The 25,730-nt window shown below is 52.0% G+C and overlaps 10 protein-coding genes and 1 non-coding gene across 11 annotated transcripts; 2 read left to right on the forward strand and 9 right to left on the reverse strand.

Annotated features, from left to right (window-relative positions):
- Positions 1–2,480: 2,480 nt before the first annotated feature.
- BO82DRAFT_273302 (MFS general substrate transporter) lies at positions 2,481–4,427 on the reverse strand (the record flags this gene model as incomplete). Its single annotated transcript, XM_025631051.1, has 8 exons — positions 2,481–2,699; positions 2,781–3,188; positions 3,274–3,537; positions 3,595–3,853; positions 3,912–4,036; positions 4,085–4,131; positions 4,190–4,236; positions 4,285–4,427. The coding sequence occupies 8 exons, from the start codon at positions 4,425–4,427 to the stop codon at positions 2,481–2,483; spliced, it is 1,512 nt and encodes a 503-aa protein (XP_025496516.1).
- Positions 4,428–4,788: 361 nt separating this feature from the next.
- BO82DRAFT_326516 (Zn(II)2Cys6 transcription factor domain-containing protein) lies at positions 4,789–6,832 on the reverse strand (the record flags this gene model as incomplete). Its single annotated transcript, XM_025632922.1, has 4 exons — positions 4,789–5,249; positions 5,305–6,389; positions 6,474–6,701; positions 6,763–6,832. The coding sequence occupies 4 exons, from the start codon at positions 6,830–6,832 to the stop codon at positions 4,827–4,829; spliced, it is 1,806 nt and encodes a 601-aa protein (XP_025496517.1). The 3' UTR covers positions 4,789–4,826.
- A 727-nt stretch (positions 6,833–7,559) lies between these two features.
- On the forward strand, positions 7,560–9,566 carry BO82DRAFT_388938 (uncharacterized protein; the record flags this gene model as incomplete). The annotated part of the gene is made up of 1 exon (XM_025638418.1): positions 7,560–9,566. The coding sequence occupies one exon, from the start codon at positions 7,560–7,562 to the stop codon at positions 9,564–9,566; it is 2,007 nt and encodes a 668-aa protein (XP_025496518.1).
- A 1,594-nt stretch (positions 9,567–11,160) lies between these two features.
- Positions 11,161–11,610, reverse strand: BO82DRAFT_350557 (uncharacterized protein; the record flags this gene model as incomplete). Its single annotated transcript, XM_025634189.1, has 1 exon — positions 11,161–11,610. A coding segment is annotated over one exon (173 nt), but the record flags the coding sequence as incomplete, so codon positions are not given.
- A 1,054-nt stretch (positions 11,611–12,664) lies between these two features.
- Positions 12,665–13,725, forward strand: BO82DRAFT_371202 (uncharacterized protein; the record flags this gene model as incomplete). The annotated part of the gene is made up of 3 exons (XM_025637251.1): positions 12,665–13,232; positions 13,278–13,634; positions 13,709–13,725. The coding sequence occupies 3 exons, from the start codon at positions 12,665–12,667 to the stop codon at positions 13,723–13,725; spliced, it is 942 nt and encodes a 313-aa protein (XP_025496520.1).
- A 1-nt stretch (position 13,726) lies between these two features.
- On the reverse strand, positions 13,727–15,560 carry BO82DRAFT_380433 (pepsin-like aspartic protease; the record flags this gene model as incomplete). Its single annotated transcript, XM_025637759.1, has 3 exons — positions 13,727–14,903; positions 14,989–15,310; positions 15,384–15,560. The coding sequence occupies 3 exons, from the start codon at positions 15,558–15,560 to the stop codon at positions 13,906–13,908; spliced, it is 1,497 nt and encodes a 498-aa protein (XP_025496521.1). The 3' UTR covers positions 13,727–13,905.
- A 974-nt stretch (positions 15,561–16,534) lies between these two features.
- BO82DRAFT_t35 lies at positions 16,535–16,606 on the reverse strand. Its single transcript has one exon. It is a non-coding gene; the product is annotated as a tRNA-Ala (tRNA).
- A 30-nt stretch (positions 16,607–16,636) lies between these two features.
- On the reverse strand, positions 16,637–18,715 carry BO82DRAFT_371204 (FAD/NAD(P)-binding domain-containing protein; the record flags this gene model as incomplete). The annotated part of the gene is made up of 6 exons (XM_025637252.1): positions 16,637–16,671; positions 17,149–17,501; positions 17,557–17,703; positions 17,758–17,893; positions 17,949–18,597; positions 18,656–18,715. 6 exons carry the CDS (start codon positions 18,713–18,715, stop codon positions 16,637–16,639), a joined length of 1,380 nt encoding a protein of 459 aa, XP_025496522.1.
- Positions 18,716–19,760: 1,045 nt separating this feature from the next.
- BO82DRAFT_350560 (MBL fold metallo-hydrolase) lies at positions 19,761–21,041 on the reverse strand. The gene is made up of 2 exons (XM_025634190.1): positions 20,667–21,041; positions 19,761–20,603 (listed from the first exon to the last, which is right to left on the reverse strand). The coding sequence occupies exons 1-2, from the start codon at positions 21,008–21,010 to the stop codon at positions 19,856–19,858; spliced, it is 1,092 nt and encodes a 363-aa protein (XP_025496523.1). The 5' UTR covers positions 21,011–21,041; the 3' UTR covers positions 19,761–19,855.
- A 1,219-nt stretch (positions 21,042–22,260) lies between these two features.
- Positions 22,261–23,151, reverse strand: BO82DRAFT_350562 (B3/B4 domain-containing protein). Its single transcript, XM_025634191.1, has one exon. It carries the CDS (start codon positions 23,082–23,084, stop codon positions 22,356–22,358), a length of 729 nt encoding a protein of 242 aa, XP_025496524.1. The 5' UTR covers positions 23,085–23,151; the 3' UTR covers positions 22,261–22,355.
- A 134-nt stretch (positions 23,152–23,285) lies between these two features.
- On the reverse strand, positions 23,286–24,315 carry BO82DRAFT_428761 (uncharacterized protein; the record flags this gene model as incomplete). Its single annotated transcript, XM_025640471.1, has 2 exons — positions 23,286–24,155; positions 24,255–24,315. 2 exons carry the CDS (start codon positions 24,313–24,315, stop codon positions 23,404–23,406), a joined length of 813 nt encoding a protein of 270 aa, XP_025496525.1. The 3' UTR covers positions 23,286–23,403.
- Between the last annotated feature and the right edge of the window lie 1,415 nt (positions 24,316–25,730).

A 25,730-nucleotide genomic window follows, 5' to 3' on the forward strand; every position in this document is an offset into this window, starting at 1 on the left:
GAATATTTATGGACGAGTACATCCTGGAATTTGAGCAAACGAGCTGCAGAGATTACAGAAATTGCATCTACATCCCTGCTGAGAGGCGGGCTTGGTTCATACAATGACATAAGGCCAATGAGGGCGCGCGATCTGATCAGGTTTGATTTTCGAGTGTGCGTAGCCGGCGTGATGGTGGCGTATGTGAAGCCCCCAAGATACTAGATATCCGGAATCGATTGGTCACACAGACATACCATTTGTAAGCTCATCACATTAACTCTAACTCATCTCTGGATGATCTGCCGGGGTGCTACACCAACAGCCGGGGCTTACACCGGTCGCCTAAGAATGTATGAATATCCATGGGAATGCGACTGCAAGTAAGTATGTATGCATGTGAGCACCTACACCTGCATGAGCACATAAACACCCACCCACCCAGCTGCAGGATCCGATGGCTCCAATTTTGCGCTTCGAGTCCCTTTTCTTAATTGGTTCACGCATGGGATTGAGATCGGACCTCCGAAACGGCAAAAGCAAAAATACATTGTGTGATGAGGAGATGCAATATCTACGCTGCATGATTGGCCCGCCCAAGGTTTTCTATTCATAAGGCCCCCCAGTCTTCAGCTACTGAGTAATCATGTATCTTCATCAAGTCGGGACGCCACAGCATCATATCCTTCCAGAAAAAGAAACGATCCGATGCACGACTCCTGATCACGTACATAGACCCTGATGTTTCCTGGAAGATCGACTTTATTCTCAGACCCGGCTGGCTGGTATTTGTCCCTACCTATCGGATAGCGCGTGCTGCACTTCTCCGAATCACACATATAGAGGAGACGCAGATTACCAAAAGCAAGATGACTGGCAAGCCCTCTTGTCCATAGCTGCCGGGAGCAGTTTCCTCTGATCCCAGAGCTTCTAGCGCCAAACTTTGCAGGGCCGCAGATGAATCTAGTCACCGTAAGGAAAGCCATGACCATTCATTGTCTCTAGCCCTCAGCTACTGCTATCCACAGAGTTCCCTAGGTCAAGAACTATCGTCAGTCACCGTCCCCTGCAAACTCTTTTGTCTTCGGATCAAATTGCATGCAGATCTCAAGCATGTGACAATGCAACGCTTGTCTCAGCGCCCGTTTTTCTTTTTTCAAAACAAGATCTATTGCGAAATGCAATTATCTAATGTTCGTTGCGACACAAATGTCTATGCCTCTGTTTTTGCAATCCTAACAATCCCACTCAGCCTTTCCACTCCATCGGCGTTCATGCCACCCTTCTAAGAGAGCCTGCCTCCAATCATCCAAATCTCGTGAAACTGTCGGTCCAGTTGCAGAAGCTCTTCCGCAATGAGTAATTCGAGACCAAGCTCCGTGACAGGCGCATCTGGCTCGTCACCCTCCACGTCCATCCCAAGCAGCCGAGGCAGTTTGTACCACGATTCACATATTCTGGTCGACACCATTGAGCTGAAGGAAATTCACGTTGCATCGGCGTTCTCGTTTTGATGAACGGTTCTTTGACTTCTACACCGCAAATCACTCTCCGGTGCGGCGACGTCAGTGTGACTGGACAAGGTGCTGGATGCTTTTCCGAGACGCGAATTCGTCTCGGACTCGGCTAACCAGGAACTGTCCACACGGTGCTTCCAGGCAATGGATCCCCCTGTACATATATCCACTTTAGAGCTACCGAGCGGCTGTAGTATCGGGTCCTTCATATCTAGTGGTAATTGGTTGCTCGAGGAATCCAAAATGGCTAAGTATTGCGAAGGATAGTCCTATGATGTAAAACATTCAAGAGCGAGCGAAGCACAACATACAGGGCGAGGAAGAGATGAAATGACATCATGAACAAGATAGCCTGGTGTTTCTCAATCTGCTGCCTCAGTTGTTGAAGGTGAAGGGTGTATTAAACCACGGCTCAGCACAGACTTCAGATCGAGATACCTACGTCTGGCAAGATATCTATGTCATGGTAGGGTCATCGTTGGTCAGACTCGACAACTCCCGGGAGCTCAATCCCGGGGGTCAGCTACTGAATCCAAAGCCTTCTTGAATCCGTCGCTAGTTGCAGAACAGGACTCCAAGATTCGTCTACAGGAGTCGTTCAATAGCCTCATATCATGTTTTCCCCATCGGTAGGCTCGCTTTATTAGAATGAGCCAAGAGCTTAGAAGATCACCGCTACGTGTTCTTATCGGGTGTATATGATCCCACAAAAATTAAAGTACACTTTGAACAAGCCACAGAATACCATAAGATCAAAGCAGCAATTACAGCATCTACAGAGACATATCTGTAATAGTCGGCCTTGTACCATTGAAGAATAGCCAGCACGCCAGCTAGCAGACGCAAGAACACAATTCCCTATACGAGATGTGACACATCATCACATCCACTCCTCGCCGGTGCAATCTGAGTCTTGGGCGACTTCGACACGCCAATTTCACCCTCCCACGCTATCTCTTCTGCCCACTCTTTCCAAACGAGGCTCTACAAGATATACCGAAAACTCCGATTCTGAATATCCGTCTCATCCACCATCTCCAACCCGTCATCCTCCCCGAGCACGACCCGCCGCACCTCCTCCGCCCTCACATGCACGCCTTGCTCGCGATCCCGCTTCCGATTCTCCCACGCAAGATACACCCTCAACACCCCGGCCAACCCAATCGTGATCACGAAGCAGATGAGGATCGTCGTATACGCCGTCTATTGTCCCCAGGCATTAGTCCCATACCCTACTCCGATCCCCCATCCCAAACCTACAGAGATAAATCCAGGGGAACTTACATGATACCCCGGGGCCTCCGCACTGATGAAAAACTGCGGCCCGACCGTGTTCCCCACGCAGTACCCGACAAAGATCATCGCCAGCACTGTCGACTTCTTGGTGAAGCCCGCCGTGTTCGAGGCGAAGAGACTCAGCATCAACGGGAACGAGGGGGCGATGGCGGTCACGAGCCAGAAGCCCGCTAGCCGGGGGAGTTTGCGGTCCTCTGGGAGGAGTTTGATCATCAGGATCCCCGCCAATGCCATCAGGTATACGCCTACCAGGGCGAAGAGGCGGGATTTGCGGACGGTGGAGGTGATCACGGCGACGAGGATGACGGTCGTCAGTTGAAAGGCGGAGGCCGGGAGGCCCATTAAGATGGTTTGGGATTCCGAGTAGCCGAAGCCGTTGATGATCAGGGTTGAGAACTGTTTTTTGCCCAAAAGGGGGGAGGTTAGTTCCGGGTGGAGGGTAGAGGGTATGGGACAAGAGTCAGGGGAAGGGGGAAGGTACGCTTGTAGTTCCGCCGTTGGGAACGCAGGTTACGAAGCTGAAGATCAGGAACCACCACGATTTCGGGTCGGTCAGGGTCTCCAGCAATTGTCTCTTGTCAAGGTGCTTGGTTTGCGTTGTGTGTTGGAATTTCTTGGGGCGCAGGGAGGCGAACTCGCGTTCCGTGGCTGTCAGGAAGCGTGCGGTATCTGGGCTGTCCGGTAGGTAGAACCACAGGAATATGGACCAGGCGACGGTGATGAGACCGAATATCAAGAAGAGCATCTATTCGAGCTCTCGAGGTCAGTATCGCGCAAAGTGATATCGGGGAGAAAGATAGACCTTCCACTTGGCGAAATCACCGGTGTAATGCAGGATTCCATAAGCAATCATGCTCCCGATAATGCTGGCTGTTGCGTTGCCGGCGAACCAGAATGAATGACGGGACATGTGCTCAGGGGGTGTGTACCACATTCCCGTGATCAAGGAGAAGCCTGGGCTGATGGCGCTCTCGAAGATACCCAGGAACGTCCGGAGAACCATGAGCCCGGCGTAATCTTGGGCGCAGGCGTGGAGAGTCAGGACGACACCCCAGCAAAAGCTACCGCTGGGTTAGAGACAATTCTGTGTGGTGATGGAGGGGGGGGAAAAGAGCATACATCAGAATGCTGAGGTATTTTCCAAGAGGAAATTTCACGAATCCCAGTGAAATCGGGTATGAGGCGACGAGATATCCGATGTAGAAGATACTGGACGTCCAGCTGTATTCTTGTCCGACAAGGTGCTGAGATGGTCAGTCATCAATTCGCACCGCACCCATTGTTACACGTACTAAGTCGCTCTTGAGTCCTAGGATGGCGCTATACGACAAGCTTGTTTCTGACCGGGATCAGCTTCGACAGTCGTTCCACTGCGAGGTAGGATTGGGATGACACACTATCTAGATACTGAAGGCCATAGCTTATAATTAGAAGCGGCATGAGACTGGCATCATCAGCATGTGAATGTAGGTCATATTCTGGGAGTGCATACTGCAAATCTATCTTGCGCACCAATTTGTTTTCTTCTTCCGGTCCAAGCGTCTCTGCTGCGCCGTAGGCTTTGCCTTCAGCTACGTCTGCTGCATCAGGCACGGTCTTGTTGTCGAGTTTCGACGACTGAACCTTGTCTCCCATTTCTGGATACAAGTAGGTGGGTGAAAATTGAGGCCAATTCTTCAGTACAATGACCAGTGGAAATCTCCTCATGGAAGAATTGATGATCGTTGATATACGAGGGAGGGATTTGGTCAAGCCAGAGTCGACACTAGCATGGGCTTTCCCCATAGAGATAGCAGGCGATAATTCAAGGGGTGAAGTGTCTTTGACATCAGTGTTATTGACGGGGAGTCACTGTGGTGTGTGCATATGGTTGGTCAGATTAATCGACGGGCTGCGGCCGATCTCGGCGCGGCAGCTGGAGAGTTTCGACGCCAGGGATAAGAGGCAACCGTTCAGCATATTGAAAGGTTGCTGAGACCTTTCAATTAGATGCCGGAGCGTTTACTGGTAGACGAACGACCCAACTAATGCATATCAGTCCCCCGTTATCCCGCAACAAATCAATTGCCGAACAAGAGTCATGGGGATACATCCGCCAGATCGTCGCTTTGCCGCCAAGATGAGAGAAAAGGCTTCCCGAATGGCTACATCGGAGATGTTCCGATCCACCCACTCCCAATGCACCGGGTCCTGTGTCTCGATCCCCAGAATTAATAAAGACCATTGAAATCGTTCCATGAGCTGCACATGGTTTCCTCGGGAAATAGTATAGTGCAAGGTCGTAACAAGATCAGTCATTGCGGACTGGACCTCAGTCGGAATCGGCTTGCTTCCCCAGGCAGAAGCCCGGCTACGGTTTGAGTAGATACGCAGGGCATGGAAATGCGTGACTGTGACCATGGCCATCAGAGAGGGGTCGTTTCCATCAGCTACGATGTTGAAGAGAGATGCATGCTCCTACATGATCATTCAGTGGCACGTCAACAGCATCTGCGCGGATCTGGGAGCATACCTTTCGAATCTGTCCCAGGTGGCGCTGAATTTGGCCTTGGACGGCAAGATCTGGTTCGTCACTTTGGCTATAGCGATTGATCTCGTGATGAAGCCCAATCATTTCGAAGTAGACATGTAACGTGGCTGCTTCGTCGACTTCATGGAATGATGCTTCTGAGCTTGGAGATGACTGGTCCTGAGCATTGTTCCAAAGAAAGGCTGTGCGTGACAGGCGCCAAATCTTCCGTAGCCGTTCTGAATCGGCGCTCAGATATGAGGCCAACAAGCCCCCGCACCCGAAAAAGCTGCAAAATCCATCTCTGTCATAGAGGTAAATGAGAACGCGTGATAGCAGGACTTTGTATGGCACCGCGTTTGTGCTGGGCTCTGGTAGCGAGTGTATCTCGTCGCTGGTGCAGACATGAAGTAGATCAAATTCTCGAATGTACGCAAGCACAGTGGCACTTAAAGCCCGGAGCTTCAATGGTGAAAGTCGTTCTCGTCGCATCCAGAACATGAAGATGTACAAGAATGAAAGCAGCAGCTCTAGATGATCGGTGGGTGCGACGGGGTTACGTGCCTGGACAAGGAGCTCAGACCCTCGCTGCAAATGAAGACATGACTCTGGTGTCGGGCGGGCTCCATACCCAAAATGAATGGCGAGCTCGCTATGAGAGAGGGCAAGTAAGAAATGGAAGGCCATCTTTTTGTCCCACGCGTGATCGAGGAACAGCGAATGTGCTGATAATGACGGTGGACGAGAAGACTTCAAGGATGCAAAGACACTTCGATGAAAGGAGACGGCTTCTGTGTCGCTACTACCAATAGATGGGCCGGTGAAGGGGTCAGCCAAAAGGAGAGGTGTGGCTGCGATCAGCCAGCTGGGCACGCTTAAGGTTGATGATTCGACAGAAGACAGGCGGTGTCGGGTAATTATGGATAACAGTGAGCTTGGACCGGAATTGTCCAATGAGTCGAATTGCAAGTCGCTAATAGACTCAGAATATGGGTAAATAGAAAGCCCCTCTTGATCGTGACTGTTCACAACAGACTCTGATGCATTCATTGAGGACTCCATTGCCGATTGTGTCAAAGCTGGTGAGTCTGTGCTGGAGACTGGTGTCGGTGGAGAAAGTCCTTGAGGCGATACAAATCCCAAGCTCGAGAGTTCTGTCGTTACTTGCATACCAGTCCCAATATAGCCCTGATTGAGTTCATCCCCCTGTCGTGGCTGAATCGAAGGAGGCGCCCAGCGACTACTGTCGCGATGTTTGATCGGACCCAGCCCCCTTCTCCTCGCTGCCACAGGCTGCTTTCCCCGTCCCCACTCGCATGTCAGACCAAGCCGGACGCATCGCTTGCAGTGCGGATGTTGCTCATCACACTTAACGCGTTTGCTCAGGCAAGTCTGACATCCTGATATGCGATTGTCCGTGTGAGTCCTGCATTGTGCCGCGTGAGGTTGATGCCAACTCACCGTTCCGTGACCGGCCTCTCTCTACTCGTGGGCGACGCTGTCGCGTACTAGGCTCAACAAACAGCTCCATCCAACACTTCGGTTTGTTGTTATGCGATAAGTTAGGTGGGCTGTCGATTGTTTGAAACGAGGAGAAGGAGGGCGTCTCTATCAGCTGCTGAATCGATGAATGCCGAGCTGCTATCGCGCTCGATTAATCTGGCCAATCATCGGCACTGCATTGCCTTCAGCCTTCCCAGAACGAACTAGCGTCGAGTATGTTCTGCCACCGCCCTTTCTCCGCGGGGAACGTGCGGCCTCAGGCACAACTGCAAAAGAAATGGCAAACAGAGAGCTGCTTTCCAGTCTGGCTATCATTCTAACCAAAAAGTGCGTAATCTAGACATACTATCGGGCAGACGAGGTAGAGGCTGCTTATGGATATCTTCTCGATCTCAGCATCTCCATGTGGATGTTGACCTGGTTGATTACTAGATAGACAAGTCAGGAACGATAGCCGTGAAGCCTATGAAGAAATTATGGCGAAAACCCCTCAGCAACTGAGGTATTCACCAAGGTACATGGAAGCAATCTTGCAACCAGGCAGCATGAATTTTCCCGCCACCGTGCAAACCTTTGCTGTTTGCCGGAAGGGTGGCGTCTTGTGAATTGATACAAGCAACCCCTCCTACAAGTATCCAAACCACTATCCCCCACTGAGGTCGGTCCTTGTTCATCCTCTTCATCCTCTTCTATCAAGCTCAGATTGACTATTATCATTCCTTCATCTTTCAGCTTCCATCAAAGCGACCCTCAACATGACCAGTGTAAGCAGCCGCCAAAGAAACTCCATCATCGGCCTCTACGGTATCCCCGGATGTGGGAAGTCCCATCTTCTCAGCGAACTCCAAAAGCAACTTGGTAACGAGAAGTACACCTACTACGAAGGATCCAAAGTGATTGGCGATGTTGCGGACGGTGGCTTGCCGGGCTTCAAAAAAGCCTCAGACCGCCGACAGCGAGAGTATCGTGAAAAGGCGATTAAGAAGATCGGGGAGAGTTCAAAAGACGGCCGGGTCACCGTCGTCACTGGTCATTTCATGTTCTGGGAGCTGACCGAGTCAATTGGGAAGATTGTATGCACCAAAGGAGATCTGGCAACATACACTCACATCTTCTACTTGGACGTTGCGCCTGAAGTGATTCAGGGCTATCGGGAAAAGGATGCAGCCAGAAAACGTTCCCGTCTCCCGGTTTCCCACATTCAAGCATGGCAGAGAATTGAGAAAGCTAAGTTGCGGAGACTTTGCCACGAGCACGGAATCATCTTTTCGCTTCTGGGCGCCCATCAAGATGCTGCGAGTCTGATTAGAAGTGTTTGGCACCACGACGAAGATTCTAATCTCCACCTTGCTAAGCATAATCTCATGGAGGCACTTGGTGACAACTTTTCTGGGACAACTGTTTTGATGCTGGACGCGGACAGGACGCTGTGTTCCCAGGATACTGGGAAGCTTTGGTGGAGGACATACTGGCAGCATTATCCCTCTGATGAGTCTGATGGTTTTGAATGTCCCTTGAGGCGGCTGTTTAGTGGTCCGCTTGGGTACAGCTACGCTGCCTTCCGTCAAGCTATTTTTCTGTACGAAGAGGCTGCTGACCATCAGAGGTTCGACGATATCTGTGACGAGGTTGCTTCGACCGTGGATATGCATCCTGAGTTCATCAACTTGCTGCGGCTGGTATCTGACGACACTTGCGTCAAAGCAGTGGTGGTTACATCAGGCTTACGGCTAGTCTGGGAAAAGATCCTGACACGAGAATGTTTGTTCGACAAGATAAAAGTTCTTGGTGGAGGGCGCATTGATGACATGTTTGTCGTCAGTCCGACGGTCAAAGGTGCTCTGGCCGACTACCTGCGGACAACCTTGGAGATGAAAGTCTGGGCCTTTGGTGATAGTCCCATGGATTTGGGCATGCTACAAAATGCTGATCAAGCGTTCGTCGTCGTTGGCAGAGAGGGAAATCGAAGCACAACTATGGATGAAGCCTTGAGGGTTGCAATCGCTAAACATAGATTTCAGCCGAAACAGGTCTTGCTGCCTGCTACTTCATTACCACGACTAGACACAAAGGTGCTACCAATCACCACTCTCGACAGTCAGATATTTGTAGACCTGCTCTTTTGTGGCTCGAAAGAACTCGCATTTATCGACGCAACCGATACCGATGCCTCCCGAGTTCTTACCACTCCCACGAGGGATGCCTCGATATCCGGACCCGCGCTCCAAAACGCCCATCGCGACGCTGGAAGATTCCTCGCGCTTGCTTACTTGCCCAACATCGTTGGTGTCGAAGATTACCCTATTCCACATGTGCAAGGCCATCAAGTCACCGGCCATCGACTCCAGGATCAGCATCATACGACTATAATTGCTTTGATGCGAGGTGGGGAGCCTCTGGCTCGTGGCATTTACGACTACCTGCCTGAAGCCGCTTTCATCCACGCGAAGACACCAGACGATGTTCGTCACGGCCATTTGCAGAATCATAAGACGGTCATCTTGGCAGACTGGGTCATCGACAGCGGAAAGACAGTGGCTGAGTTTGTCCGTCATATTCGGAAGCTGACTCCTGATTTGCGCATCATCGTGGTTGCTGGCGTGGTGCAGAGCCGATCGATCGCCAAGCTTAGTCCGCTACAGGCGCTAATGCGGCATGGAGATCTTACGGTGATAGCACTTCGCAAGTCTGATAACCAGTACAAAGGTACAGGGGAAACAGATACCGGTAACCGTCTATTCAACACGATGCATCTGCCCTAAGGAACAGGAAATGGCGGATTTCGGTGTGTGATTAACGTTTCAAGTATTGACATCAATGAATGATCCGATTCAAGCATCTGTTTTTTAATTATTCTAATTATTCAGTCCTTAGACCGCTTCGTGCGATCTTTCTGTAGTGGCTAGTTGGTGTCATTCCTGTCGAACATAAGAACAGAACGATCGTGCGCTGACTTATTTGCTCTTATCTTCCTGCCCATAAGCTGTAGCTTGATAGGCTTTGCCAGAGTCACTCCAAGCTACCTGACCACAGTGGTGTACTCTGTTATCTATGATTGGTGTTTAGTCTCAGCGGAGGACCTGACACCACAGTCGGCTCCCTCATTGTCGGCACCGAAAACACGCTCGTCGTTCATGACGATACCTCGTCTTCCAGTCAGCATGACCGAGAGTCTTGCATCCTGTGCCTCGAAGCGTCCTATAAGATCCGTATCCTTGTTTTCACCTTTGTCACGCTCAGTTAACATGGTGGTTTGGTGATGCGGGATTCCACGAAATAGCTGGGCATCGGCAGCATCCTTACCATGCTTTCTGTTGAAGTCATCCATGAATGACGAATAGTTCTTTTCCAGATAGACCAGAAGTTTCCCACCTCCCTCAATTGTCTTGTGGTTTCCGAAGACTGCGTCCCCGGCAGGTCAATTGTAGTATGGCGAGCTGGTAAAGACATTTGGCCTTCTCTTCGTCAATCTTGTTGACCTGCTTGCTTGACAGCTTCCGCGACTTGTGTACCTATCAACATTGACGGCAGTTTAACTTCTTCAGCGCTGGGGCGTTGGGCATGAAGTTCATTTAGTGTCTTGAGCCCTTCCTGCTTGCGCTTTTGCAATGCAGTGGGACCAGAGCTGGAGCAGGGAGGTGCGTAATCGGTAACGGTGATTTCAAAGAAACCTTTCCCAATCTTCAGGCACGGCCCGGCAAAGGTGTGTCTAGATTAAGAGACAGAAAGGTTTGTTGGTTGGCTGGATGTTTGGCTGGAGCTAGCTGCCCATTGTGATTTCTGTTGGAAGGCACGCAATAACAATATGTAAGATCTCTTGAATCGTATGAAAGAAGTAAATTGTTTTATGGTCAGATAAACTTTGATCCACACCCTCTAGGCAGGACTCCAAGCACTAGAGCTCGGGATTGTTTGGTTACCGGGCTAGGCAGGTTATTTTCCAAGAGTGTGTAAGTGGATAAGAAGAAAACAAGAAGAAAAGACACAGGCCCGGCCTATGAGACAACTGTACAGAAAGATAGCACTACACCACCTTCCACAGTGATCAACTTAATGGCTCAGTGAATATGTAGAAGGCTGTCCGGTCACAAACGAGATGATGCGATGTGAATGGCAGAATCCCCTAGGCGAGCAAAGGGCTAGTTGTGTTGTGAAATATTCAATGTTTGTGTTTCTGGGACAAATTATGATGAGTGTCTTATTCTTCTAACTTGTGCATGGATATGGGCAGGCAGAGCAGTTGGCAAGCAAGATTTCAACGCCCCCTTCTATGCAATCTGCTTCGAGTACAGATCAAACAAGGGGGTATATGCATGAAATAGAAAGGCACAAATGATAAGCATGGAGCTTATTCGTCAGTCATAGCCAGTAGTGGCAGTGATCTCTGGCTAGTACAGTGCCATTGAGGTCCTGGTTCCGAATGGGAAACCACGTCGAGGCTTGTCAGCGGCCGGGGCGAGGGTCGGTCAGGGTTGAAGGGCTTCATGCCGGCCACCCGCGCCCCGGCCCACTTTCCAGTGGAGCCAGCCCAACAAGCGCCCCGTGAAGCTGATCCTTCGCGCGGGGGCCAAAAGTGCCGCGTCGACCAATTCGATCGTTGAATCATAAGCCATGATGAATCCTCCGCTGGCGATCATGGTAGTTCTGCGGGCTGGGATTGTATCTGAGGGTGATGCGCGGACGGCGGCATTGACCCTTCATGTTGTGCCGTTGGCATAGTCTGATGCGGGGGATAAGGAGTGGAGTTCTGAGAGTTTTGGTGAGGATATTGGTGGTATGGACCAGAGCCAGGGTTGTAGTTCATGCGTGGATCATATGCATAATGTGGTTGTTGGTATTGTGGGGGGGGGTGGTCGGCATGATGATGCTGATGATGACGATGACGATGGCATTGACACTGATGGTCTTGAGTTTTTTGCTTCTTTTCTTGATAATCGTTCGCCGCTCTGGGATCAGTCAGTATGTCGTCTTTTGGAGGCAGAGCTAGCTTAATCATATGGCACGTACTTGGAGGAGACTTTGAGGAGGCCGTAAGCTCCGGCGAGTTGGATTCCAGTCTTGATAAGACCCATTTTGAGATTGGCAGCAGAAACAGCTGAAGTAGTAGAGAGACAGTGGGGATGATTGATTTATGTTCAAATTGATAGGGAGCCATTGGTGCTTTATACTGCCTGGCTTGTGCCGATCACCTCTGTGCACCAAGTCTTGTTGACCGCAGGGCAGCCCACTCAAGGCTACGCTAACCCTAAGTGACGAAGAAACCGAACCCGTGTCAACTGCGCCACAATAACAGACGACAATGAATTTGAGGTTAAGCATCAGAACAATCCGTGCGCTAGTTAGACTGACTAGACTAGAGCGATAATCTCAGCCAAGCAACCCCTGACCCGCGTGCACCAATTCTTTCCCTTGATGCAGCATCAACCCGAATCCGTCTTGCCCAGAGTCATCACTCAATCTCGTCCCCCCACTATGCCTCCAAGGCTTAATCACCGTAAGTCTGTCCGGGGCTGCCGTAACTGCAAGAGACGTAAGGTCAAGGTCTGTACTGCCCTGCGACCCACCTAGCCCACCCCAATCACTCCCTTAGAAGCTAACCAAGCACCATCCGCAGTGCGACGAAAAGCGACCAGAATGTAGCGCCTGTATCCGCCACTTCGTGGTCTGCGACTACCCCGACCTCCAAACCATCATCCACAGCTATGAGCCCTCCAGACAACAAAGATGCTCGTTACCCGCCCCACTGGCATCATCCCGACCAGCCCCCCTTAGACCAAGCCTTCCCTCCCCCGAAAGAGCCAATCTCAACCCCACCGACCTCCAACTGATACACCACTACGTCACCGCCACCGCCCACACGATGGGACACGCGCAGCTGCCCCCCGTTCTAGCCATGTGGCAGCTAGCTGTTCCCGAAATGGCCTTCGAGTACCCGCCGCTCCTGCACACCATCCTCGCCGTCGCGGCCACCCACCGCGCCGCTTTACTGCCTGACACCGCCGAGGTTGACGCGGATCGTCTCCGCGCCGCGCATCACCTCCACATCGACCGAGCCTTAAAGCACCACCGCGCGGAGACAGCCCGAGTCAATCGTCCGGGCACGGTAGTCTCCGAGGCGCTTTGCATGAACACGATCCTGATCTGCCTATACGCGCTGACGCTCCGAGGAGGCGCAAATGGGACTACTAGCACAAGCACCACCTACGAGCCCCCACTATTATGGCTGCACATGTCCCGGGGCATCCGGCTGATGATCGGACGGGCGTACCATGGTCTCGTCGGAGCCAAGGCGCGGATCGCGCCGTTGCTGATGGCCAAGCCGCTCGTGCATGGGGGCGCTGCGACGGCTGCTATCACCTCTCGAGTCACGATCGCCACCACCGCTACCCCCACATCTACTAGCAACATGCGCAACAACGCCATTGGTTGTATATCCACTGGCAGCAAAATCCGACCTCTCCATTTCCTTCTAGACTGTAACCCTGACGAAGAAGGCGAGACGCCGGAGATCCACGCCCTCTACGATGAATGCGTCAAATACCTGGAGGGGATGTACGTCGCGGTCGTGGACCATGGGGAGGCGGGCTTTGATCTGCGGAAGCGCTTCTCCTCGTTTGGGCCGATGACCCCCGCCCCGTTTGTGGGGCTCGTGGCGGACCGCAGGCCCCGCGCGTTAGTCATTCTCGCGTATCTGTTTGCGTTGGCGAAGGGAGCGGAGGAGGTGTGGTGGTTGAAGGGGATTCCGGAGCGGGAGGTTAGGGGAATTTATGGTGCTTTGCCGGTGAGGTGGAAGGGGGTGATGCGGTGGGCGTTGGAGTACGTTACTGGGGGTAGTTCGTGGGCCCTGGAGGAAAAGCGGGGGGTATTTGGGTAGGTTCTGTTAATGCTGAGGTTTGTGACGAAGATGGGATTGAGGTGTAAAGGGGTATTAAAGTTTTCATTAAGATATGTAGATCATGCTGCTGCGAATAAATGTGGTGAGGGGATACCTATACCAGCATTACGTGACAGGAAGTATGTGATAGTGCACAGGGGTGGTATTAGGCACTTGAAAGTGAACGTTGTTCAGGGCAATGTGTCAATGCATGCAGACACGACAGCCTAAAGGGCAAGAAGCAAGCCAACACCCGCCAGACCCGACAAAAGTTGGCCCGAGTTGCTGGTAGGGAGAGCGGCTGCCCCAGCCTCGGACGAAGTGCTCTGAACGGACGCTGCAGTGCCCGTGGCGGTAGGCTGACTGCCACCCTGGGTGAGAGTCACGGTGCCTGAGACCATAACCGTGGGCTCGGACACAGCACCCGTTCCGGTGGGCTCCACCCCGTTGCCCGTCGCTGACGAAACAGCCGACGGCATCAGGGTGGCTCCCGGCACGGCCTTGGTACCTGTCCCGATCTCCAGGATGTCATCCTTGCCGGGCGAGAAGTTGGTGTTGGCCACCGAGATCTCATTGTTAGCCAGGTCGTAGACCACGTACGCGCTGCGGAGAAAGGTGTCGCCCAGCAGATTCATGCCAGCCTGACTGGGCACAATTCCGAAGATACAGTCCCCCTGGTCGAAGTCGGGCTCGGTATAGGGCAGCACCAATTGGCTGACGGGGACGGTGACGGTGGCGCCGGAGAAACCGAACGTCACGTTGTAATCCTTCTCCATGGCGCTGCAGGCGATGTAAGCGGCTTGGCTCTTGGTGGAGTAGCCCGCATCGAGCTCCTTGTAGATCTCGTTGACGAGGTCCTCCGGAAGCGCGGTCATGGTCGTGCCGGTGTCGAGGCTACAGGACAGGGGCAGATTGGTGGTGTACTTTTTGGAGCTAGAGCTACTCTTCTCCACGGACACTTCGGTCAGGGCGATGGCCAGGGACACGTACTGACCGTCGCGAGGCACAATCGGCAGAGTTTGCAGCTCGCCAAGGTACTTGGCTTTGTTCACGCCGCCGAAGAGAATAGAGCCCGTCGTCGCGTCCTCGTCGTCGAGCCACACGCTGTAGGCGGGCGACTTGATGGCGCCACTGTCGACCAGCGCCTGGGGCAAATTGGAGTACACTTTACCGTCGTACGTTTCTTGGTAAGTCGCGCGCGCATATCCGACGCCAGCAATACCCTCTATCAATGGAAAACGATTGTGTCAGCATGAACTATTCTTGGGGGTGGTTTTGCGCTTGCGTGCGAACAACGGCGGTAGACTTACGGGGACTGGTTGACTTCTCCGCGACAGCAAACTGCATTGACTTGATTGTAGTCCCCCCAATCGTGACATTGTCGGTCGCGTAGTTACCATAAGAATTCGTCCCGTCTCCGTAGGTGTCGTTCATAAAGGTGGAGAGTTTCTTGTAACTCGACGAGGCGCCAGAGTCGTATGTCCCGTAAGGCTTGCAGGGGTCGCCTTTGGCCGAACACTCGTCCGAGTCTGCGGTATTCACCCAGGTGTCGCTGCTACCGGTGTCCAGGGACAGGACCACCTTCTGTGGGGGTGTCCCGATAGTCAAGTTGAGGGAATAATAAGAGTCGCTCTACATGTGGCTTGTCATTTGTCTGCACAATCCTTGTGACTACGTCGCTGAAAGTGCGGCTGGGCGGGCATACATGATTATCAACCGTCACATCAACCGTGGAGTCCCTCTTCCGGCTTGGCTGGGTGACCGGTTTGCGCTCAAGGGGAATGTGAACGGTAGCAGGCACATCACGACGGTGCAGCTGAAGCGCATCCACATAGGGGGCGGCGGCTAGCCCGAGGACCGGGAGGAGGTAAGCACCACGCATATTGACTGGTCGCAACAACCGCGCAAAGGAGGTTTCTGACTGAGAGGAGTCCCAACGAGGTGAGAAACACAAGAACAGAGAAGAGAAATCTCAACTTATGCAGGCGGGAGCAGGCAGCCTTTATGACTGTCATCCCACTTTGATTAGGTTCCCTCGTCAGGGTTCGGATAACCGGCGATTCAATAGTCAACGGGCTTAGAGCCTCGAAATGGCTCTAAGCCACCAGTCAGCTTCGTCGGGCACAGCCGGACCCAGTGCCAATCCAGGCTTGTCAAGGTGCTTGGACTACTTAGGCCGAAAGGGTGCAAGGACCGGAGAAGGGTCGGCAAATCACTGGTCAGCTTCTTAGGCCCGAGCTACAAGCGAAGGAGGGTAAGCCAGCTTAGCGTTAAGTTCTTTCATCTCCGGCACCCACGTTATGTGGTCTGTTGGCTGTGTGGGTGTGGAGCACGCCGCTGTTAGCGTCCGGGGACCTGAAAGCGTGGGAATATCTGTTTGGTCCGATACTCAGGAGTTCGATGTCTGCGGGGCTGAGTGAATGAATGAATTCATCTCCTGTGAACTCGTGATGGGTGAGGTTAGAGGGGCCCGATTGCTGAGATGAACCCTATGTTCGGGACGTGGCTCGGAGAACAAACGCTTGTCAGATCTTTGGTGGGACCGTGGCCGCTGATCTGGCGTACCAGGCGCAATGGTCTGCGATCACTATCATGATGATCCCCGTGGGAAAATAAAAAGAAAAAAATACAAATCAGGCATCGGGAGCTAATCATTCATTTCAAGATTCATGGTTATTAAAAGCTGATGAAATATGTTTAGAGAAATCAGAGGACCGAAATTTCCCAATTGGGGGTCGGAGATTAGCCCGGCGGGCAGGCCCGGGATTCTTGATCAGGCAATATCAGGGTCAGGCCCGGGAACCAGTGGAGCCTCTCACCACCCAAAATGAAGAGGAAAAGACAAGGGCAAAAAGTTGGAGCTGCGGGGAATCGAACCCCGGACCTCTCCCATGCTAAGGGAATATTATACCACTAAACCACAGCCCCCATTGATGGAAGACGGTCGCTAAGTTAACATCAGGTTCTTGTTCTACACACGGTCTCACTCACACCTACGTTTTGGCATTCCTTGCTACTCCATTATAGCATTTATAGCCGGGTACTTATTGTGCAAGGCGTAAGACCACGTTGTAGGTGTCGGGTATATGTCTTGGCTGTAAAGGGTTTCGTATACCCAACAATCCCGTCATCCAAGTTTGTGTTTTCGTATCAAATGTTTTCGTATAAAAATAAATCCTTTAGTATTGCCGCTACCGTAGTAAACCTGGCACAGACTCTAAATGCAAGCAAAGTAAACCCAATCAGACCGCGCGCAGGAAGGCCCGGGGGGGGGAATAAGAAAGAAGAATACTTCACGTAAAATGCAGTGATCTACGCCTCTGAGCACCACAACAACGCGTGATTCGGATCTAATTTCCACCACCCTCACAGTCGCGAATCCCTAACACCCACCGTCGCAGCATGCGGAATGGAAGCAACACCCCAATGCATATTAACCTAAGTACCAAACGTCAATCCATATTCCGTACCCAATGACCAGTATCGAGCTCTCACCTCTACTACATGATCCCAGCCAAATAGTTCCGGTGCAATGGCCGGATCTCGCCACACCAATGCTTCCCCTGGCGGTGTCGGAACCATTTGCATCGCTCTGTCACGCAACTCTTGCTCCGGACCATCGGGCAGATGCTCGAGGTCTTTTTGCTCGTTCGATCGAGTAACAACCATCAATGTTCGCCGTTTGCGACACTTCTCAAACACCGCAAGGGCTTGTCGCTTGGCGAGGAGATACTCGCGCGATGACTTGGTGATGTGTGCATCATTTGGGAGACGAGAGAGGCATTCACCCAAGACTGCACCATCTTCGAGGGCCATGCCTGCACTGTGTGGTCTCACTTAGCACGATCTCTTCCGAAAACAGATCATCTGGTACTTACCCTGCTGCAAGATAAGGAAGGGTCGCGTGGACGCTGTCCCCGATCATCACGCCAGCTCCGGATGGATGTGACCAGCCTCCAGTGTTGAACCGGGTACATAGTCGCCACTTGTGAACTAATTTGCACAATCTAAGCAGCTTCGCAATACTACCCGACCTTCAGCCAATGCGGTCATGAATAATCGCAGTCGATCTGACTTACCGAGGATCCCAGTCTTTAAATAGCGAGCGCATTTCCTCCACATTCCCCGCCACGGTACTCGCCTTCGAATCCTCCGGGATATCATCAGGAGTAAGAAGGACGATGTTGAAGAGCTCCTTGCTCAGAGGATAGGCCACTCCTCACGCAATTAGTCACCATCGCATATCTCCTAGTCATCCAAAACAACTTACCCACGTGCTTCTCCGGCCCATACCAAAAATTCATATTCGGGTGCGTGACAAACTCCGCCAGCTCGGGATCCTTCACAATATCCGGCGACGCCAGCATCACTCGGTAGGCCAGATCCCCCGTCTTGGTCGGTGGCGTCGGATGCTCCAGCACCTGGTTGGCCAAGTTCCCAAAAATACCATCCGCCCCGACGAACAGGTCGGCCGTCCACCGTCGACCATCTTCTGTGGTGATCGTGGCCGTCCCCCCCTCAGCCCCATCGAACGCGACATCCACTATCTTCGCATTACAAGTGATCTCCCCTCCCAGCTCGGCGATCCGATCCAGCAACGTCCGCTGCAGATAGGGTCGGTAGAAGGCTCGGAACCACGTATTCGGGTACGCGCTTGCTGTTTCTTCCACGTTCATGCTCGTGATCAGGTTCCCCTTCCAGCCAAAGACGCGGTAGGCATTTGCTACAGCCCAGTGCTTGCTGAGTCGCTCCTCCAGGCCCCAGTGTTTCAGGACTCGCGAGCCGTTGGGCAGTACCTGGATGCCGGCGCCGACATGTTTGATCTCGGAGGTAGCCTCGAGGATGTGCACGTTGTGGCCGGCGAGCAGGCTGCTGATGGCTGCGCCTAGGCCCGCTATGCCGGCGCCGGCGATGATTATCTGGGTTTATCGTGGATTTAGTGTCATATGGTGGTTGAGGAGCGCGGTCAAGACATACGTCTAATTTGCACGAGGACGCTCGTGTTTCTTGCTGCTTGATATGATATGAGCCGGCCATGGTGGGATTGAACGAAAGGAAGTGTTGATGTAGACAAATTTCCAGGATGCGGTAGGTATGGTGTCAACTTCAGCAGAGAGCCATCTGGATCAGGAGCCTACCCAAGTATCTCGATGCAAATCGCCGACCTAAAGTGCGGCGGAGGAAGTAGCGACACGCATCGTTCCTTATACAACCTGTACCCCATGACATCAGAGTCGATACGGGTTGAAAAAGCCCTAACCGAACAACAATTCAACTCCATTTAGAGGGTTCTGGAAAGCCTAGCACTTATGTCGTGGCCTGTGAGATTCAATGCGGGTGTGACATGGCAATCTGCACGGGGTAACGTTGGCAGCAAGGGGCAGAGGCTACCACCGGACCTTGCTAGAGCTGGTGGGGATATTAGCCTAACATTTCTGTCTGGTTGGTGCGAGACGGATCACCCTAGGGTCCTGCATCTAGTTGTGCTGCAGGAGAACAATCATAGATATTATCTCACGCCAGAGATGTAATGCGGTGAATGAAACCCTCTGGCCCCGATCATGCTGTATGAAATTCCTGCCTCGATTATGGCTAATATTCGATCTACATTATCCTGGGTGGCATAAATTTATACATCTTTGCTGAGACATGAGAAGCCTATACCTATAGCCTATGCCTTGAGCCTCTTCCTTCGAGTGACCGCCATTGCCGTGCAATCCTTGCATCCTTGCCAAGGTGTTGAATACCAGCACCTGTTGGAGTATTTCCACGGAGCAGGGGGCAATACATTCCAATGAACGCATGACCATGAGAGCCGTTGGACGATCAACTGTGACCGCTCAAAGCCGAGCGCGCTCTGGGCCCAAAACACTCTACTTTGAACCAAAAAAGCCTAACCATATACCCTTACTGGATCTGACACTTGATTTCCACATCTAATACACGAGGCCCGTGGTTTACTTGCCATATACACTTCACCAGCCTGCAATTGCACCTGAATTCACACACGTGCCACAAGCTTGTTTCCTTATCGAATCCTACAGCGCCTCGAAAAAGGGTAATGATGTAAAGAGAATTCTGAGCGGAGATATCAATCGCTACGTCAACCTACACTATCGTATATTATATTATACAACGAGCCCATAATTCCCCTTAGCAAAGATACATTCACTCGCACTAAACCTTCCAGTCCCGCAAGAACCGCCATCTGGCCGTCTCCTTCCACCCGGCCGCCTTCCACCCATTGGCACTTGCAGGGAAGGTCTCCACCACTCCCTCCAAGCTCGTGTCGTGTGCGCACACCACAAAGACATTGCTTGCGCCATCGAATGCGGTCAATGAGCCCACGCTTCGCTCCGCTTCATCCGGATCCGCCGCTACGCTTCTGCCGTTGGGGAAGATGTGGACGTGGTAGAACGCAGAGGTCTGGTACTTTTCGGGGAATGGGTGGATTGCCGCGAAGATCTCGCCGGGACAGGGCACCGAGACGCCGGTGTAGGGGCTTGGTGTGATCCGGTCGGGCAAGGGAACATGCTCCGAGGGACGGAGCTGGCCCGCGTGGTGGATTGTGTCTGCGCCCATGAGGATGAATGTGTCTGAGCTGGTTGCTTCGCTGTCATTGCCAGTGCTGTTGGTGGTGCGGGCTAGACCGCATACATGCCCGACTGCGTGGCCTGGCACATCGAGGAGGTAGAACGAGCCGTCCCCGAAGTAATCGTGGGCTCGGAACCCACCGACCCGGAGGGTGAACTGCTCCGCGGGGATTTCCCCCAGGGCGCGCCCGGCGACATCCGACTCCAGCAGTTCACTCGCCGGGTTGGAAGGGTAGGCCGGCAGCGAGGCAGCGGATACACCTGGTCCAACTACCAGCGAGGTTGAGGACGGGAAGGTGGAGGCGTCGCCGACGTGGTCGAAATGCGTATGGCTTTTCGGTTTGTGCTTATGGTCAGCGGTTGCTTCCTTCTGTGTTGTTTTGGTCCGGGTTTACCTCCAAATTATCGCATCGACGGTGTCCAATGCGATGCCATGGTCGGTCAGAATCTCGGCTACGTCTTTCTCGATGGCGATGCTGAACATGTTCTTTAGGCGGTCGTATAAAGGTTTGGCCAGGTTCTCCCAGTCCTTGCGGATGCCCAAGTCGAAAAGAACCCGCTTGTTTAGGGACTTGTTCTCGACCAAGAATGCATACGCGCCGGCCTTGAGGTCCTTGAAGCCGCCAACTTCCGGTGCGACAAAGATTCCGGGAGGACCATGGATTCTGGCGGTTGTGTCGATGATGCCCACTTCCACGGTGTTACCGGAGGCGGGGATGTTTATGTCGATTTGGGGCATATTGTGACTGGATGGTGTAGTGATTTCTGTGAGTTTCTTTTGTTATTCGGCATGATATAGTAGCAGGATGTATGATTTATCTTATACTTTTCGCGACCATTCGGCCCATCCATCCCCAGGGTGTACTTCGTTTGGGAGGTAAGTACTTACTCGTTACTTGTCAATGAGCTAAACAAGGAAGCTATGAACGGTCAGCACCGGAATATGTCGGGACACGAAAGATACCGTTGGTAGTACTACCTTCTTTATCCTCGTGATGTCTAGTAATCATCGATCTATGGAGTGAAGGGCGCGCGGGTGAGCAAAGAAAGACCAATAACACGAGGAAGTTTGAGTTAGATAGATCGCTTTTTGTCAGCGGATCACCGGGTTATGGATCAGCTAAGGGGCCGGTGAGTCAGATCTCCACCAAAGAGCCGCGATAGCGGCCAGAAATAGATCAACTACCGGTAGAGTAAGCTCTGCAGACGGCGCCACGACTGCTTGTTCGGAGCTTATCGGCATCTGGCACAGTCATATCAGCAAGATCACAATCCTCCCCCGCAGAAAATCAGAGTATGGCGAAGCCTTGACTTGTGATACATAGCTTGTGACCATGGAAGTGCACAGTTCGCGTCCATGCACCTGCCGCTTAGCCATGCTTCCCAGTATCTCTCCTATTCAACTACGTGTACCACCGACAGCGACTCTGAATTATCAGAGTTGGTATTTTTATCTATCAAAATACTCATCAATCAACGGAAGAATTTATCTCACCTTTCTTCATCGGATTTTGCATAGAGGTTGAATTGTGTTGCTTTATACTGTACGTTGGAAATGTACTTGCAACGGCACATTCGCACATAAAACAATACTTAGAGGTCTCGAAAGTTCATGCTGCTTTTCTGCACTGCATCCTAATAACGAGACGCCCCGTGATAGGCTTGACAAATATAAGATATTTGAAAATTTTCACGAGAGAATAGATGCATCATTACATTGCACTGTAGTATCTAGCATGTACTAAATCATCTCTTAATTTGAATTTCTATCTAACTGCTAGTTGCACGCAAAAATTCTCCGACATTGACACAACATATAAAAGGCAGATTAAGATTTGCAGCACATAAGAGAACCAATGCTAGGGACAGGAAAAGAAATCAATTCTCAGTAGATGGGATCTGGATAGCGGTTCCGATTTTTGTTCCACTTTTTGTTCCAGTCTTCCCGCTAATTCGAGTGGTGAGACTTTTTGTAACAATGTTTTGATACCTCTTTCATGTTTATGTGTGAACGTTCTTTTATGTACAGTTCATTCTTCTCAAAACAGTTCCAAACCCAAACAAACGAAACTTCAGCTCCAAGCTCAGTTCGATGATGCACTAATAACCCGACAAGCCACCTGCACCTCCGGCGAAAGCCCCTTCAACGTCTCCGCCAACTCATCGGCTGCCCTTTGCAACGCTGCATCCGAGACCACCTCTCCCAGAGCATCAATAATAAACAACACTCGGGTCGTCTCATCCGTCAATGCCGTCCGCGGGCCCTGCCGCCAATTCCACCGCCGACAGGTGATCCCCGTGCTGTCGCACCAGATCGGCTCCCCCGGCGCCGCCAGCTCAGTCTGCGGCTCTCCACCGGAGAAGGTCTGAAATGGCTCCGTGCCCGTCGCACGGATCAAGAACGGCGCGCCGTCGTACTTGTCGAGATCCTCGCCTCCAAAAGGCAGCTGGTGCTTGATCGAGATGGCGTTGTAGATGTCCGTCAGACGGTTGACTCGTGGTAAGCCCGCCTCGACACGCCGGGTTAGGGCTTCCAGGCTGTTCCGGGTCTTCTGGGGTTTGGCGCCGAAGGCTTTGTAGGTCTCACGCCAGGCGGCGATGTGCGGCAGCTCGGTCACGGGCTTGTTGGCTAATAGTTCCTTGACACGAGTTTGGGCTTGTTGGAGGAGACTTTTGCTGGTCTGGTCGCTGGGGCCCTGGGGGATGTTCTCGACCACCATTAGGAGGGCGCGGTAGTCGGGCCGGAGCTGAAAGATGGCCGGGTCGACGCGCGCGGCTTTGAGTAGGGTTTGGGCGGCTTGTGTGGTGCTCATTGTGAGGATTGTCAAGAATGAAAGTCTTGGAAGTATATGTACTCGGATACAGAGAAGAACAAAGTGCGGCCGGGGCTTTGCTGCTCTATAAGTACTGAGAATACATCGCCGAGTCCATAAAATGTATAGAAGAAAGTGGTGGCGAAGTGCCAACCAAGACGGGGGGAAGAATCTTGGGTCGCCCCACTACCCTTAACTTCTCTTTCGGGAAGGCCACCCGATTGCCATCCCGCTGATCGAGGCCCGGTAAGTTTTCCGCAGTAGCGAACCTCGGACGTCATCGGACAAAACATTGCCGGCCTATACCTCCCGGATCCAATCATCCTGGCAGCTCATGTGAAATCTCAGCCTGCGCTGGAAGCTCATGCGCCTTCACCACCCCTTGACTTCCTTCCAATTCATACTTCCTCCGTGCTCCACTGCCCCCATCCAGCTCCGAGGTTTCAGCAACCCGCGCACTGACTGGCGTCTCATCGGCACTTTCCCCCCTCTTCTTCTTAACCCTATAGAGCAAGTACAACCCTGCCACGCCGATAATCACGGCAGCAGCGCAGCCCACCCCGATGCCTGCTTTCGACCCTGTACTCAGACCGCCACTGACACCCGGATCGGTGGTCGGGCCCGCCGTGTTGGATGTAACCGATCCTGCACTGGAAGAGGTAGCCGTAGTCTGCATTGTCGAGCCGTCACCTGTACTCGTGGAGATCATGCTGAGCGTACTCTTCGTGATGGTGACCCCACCGACGGTCGAACTCGTCGTACTCGCACTAGCATTCGATGGCTGACCTAGTGTCAGCTGAAATCTTCCCGATAGATACATTTTGTCCCCGAAGGTATAACGAAGGTACCATCCGTCGGCCATCGTGAATGATTTTTGCAGCGTATAGATGCCTGCGGTGATATTCACACCGTCTACAGTGTAGTCTATCCCTTCTTCTAAGTGTGAGATTTGGAAAAAAGCAATCTCCATTGGTTCCTTGATGGGGTCCGTTGAGTTGTAGGTCCATGTTGTGGTGAGGCCGTCGTAGATGCTGACGATGTCGTCTTTGTGAGGGTAGGTGACTTCGAATGCTAAATGGTTTCCCATACAACTCAAGGAGTCAGCCAACGTTGTTTGTGGAGTAAATCAACAGTGATACAAATAATAAGGTGTAGATTAAATAGACTTACCAGTTACTCGGAAGATCTCCGAGGCCAGAGTGAGCAGCAGAATCGAGCTCCAGATTGCCATGACTGTCAGACTCTATCTGGAATACAAGGTACAGGGCGGCCTGTGGGGTGGGGGGAAACGAAGGGGGTACCATTATTTAAGTATCTGGTCTCCCAGGGTCTTGCATGGATGGTGTTCTCTCCCGGAGAGCTAGACATACACTAGGTTAAGAAAATTAGCGACGTTCAATCACCGTCTGAGTTCTAAGTTAGCATTGCCTAGCTCCAGAAAGGCCAAGGGGGTGGTGGAGAATTAGTACTGAATTATGTTTGGGCCATGAAATTCACTAAGAACACTTGGATTTGACCGGCAATTGAGCTAACACTCATGGACGTGCCAATCAACCGCTCAATTATTTCCTCGTCTGGAACTTCGTCATGAAGCGTCCAAGGTTGAGTCATCAATCACTTTTCGGATAGCAATGCTGCGAGGCACTGAAATAGACCCTCTTGCGTCCGGGCTGGTCTTGAAGGTACTTGAGCCGATGCGGGGCTCGATTTGAGCCAGAAGGAAGGGCTGGGGGTGGCCAGTTCGACTGGACCCCTATTTTCTCCGATTTCAAACCCTAGCTTTGTTAGAATCGAGCTAAGAGAAGCTAAGAGAAGCTACCCAATTTAGTGTCGGATAGCATCTTCCAGGTTCTTGGCGCAGCACGCTGTCTCCGACTTGTGAAATTTTCCCAGAATCAATCCTCCAATAAGCCCTAGGATTCATTTAGTTTGGTCCTGTGCGTAGTTCCTGGCAAATCCGAGTGGCAACTTCAAGCAGCAACATAACACTAATGAACCGTGACTATGCCTTTCGGTACATACCGAGGTGAACCAGCAGTTGATACTCCACAAATTCCGATTGTACATAAAGCTCACCCCACTACTAAAGCGAGAGCTTCGATTACTCGCGGGAAGCGAATCGGCCATGGCCATTCCCGAGTACAAGTTACATATACCATGCCACAACTCCAGCCTGGTCGGCTACTGTAGTCAACACTATCATTAAATCCTAAGCTGAACATGGATGACAGGTTATCTGTAGATCTAGCCGTAAGTGATTCGCTTCCCAAGATACTAAGCCTTCTGGTCGATAAGGCAATAAGCGTTGACTATCTTCTGATTGCATAACTGTCTACACCTCAACTAAGATTTAGAGACTCGAATGCGGCCTCTATCAACCCACATTCCTCGGGCCAATGCTTGACATGTTGAAAGGGTGGTGGTGATTCTTGTCCCCCTGATGGGAAATATCGAACTTTGGATGGACGCGATCTAATTTCCAAGGTCTGGAAGGATCAAGATTTACCGATTGTAGCCTCCGGGGCGTACCTATGTCGAAGGATGAGAAGGTCCCGCAATCATGAGGGCTACTCGGATTTCTGGCCCGACGTTGAGATCCCAGTGCCATACAAGGGATGACTCCTTTCACCCCCGCACGTTTGGCAC

This window comes from Aspergillus uvarum, assembly GCF_003184745.1.
Source record: "Aspergillus uvarum CBS 121591 unplaced genomic scaffold BO82scaffold_4, whole genome shotgun sequence".
In the NCBI taxonomy this organism is placed as follows: domain Eukaryota; kingdom Fungi; phylum Ascomycota; class Eurotiomycetes; order Eurotiales; family Aspergillaceae; genus Aspergillus; species Aspergillus uvarum.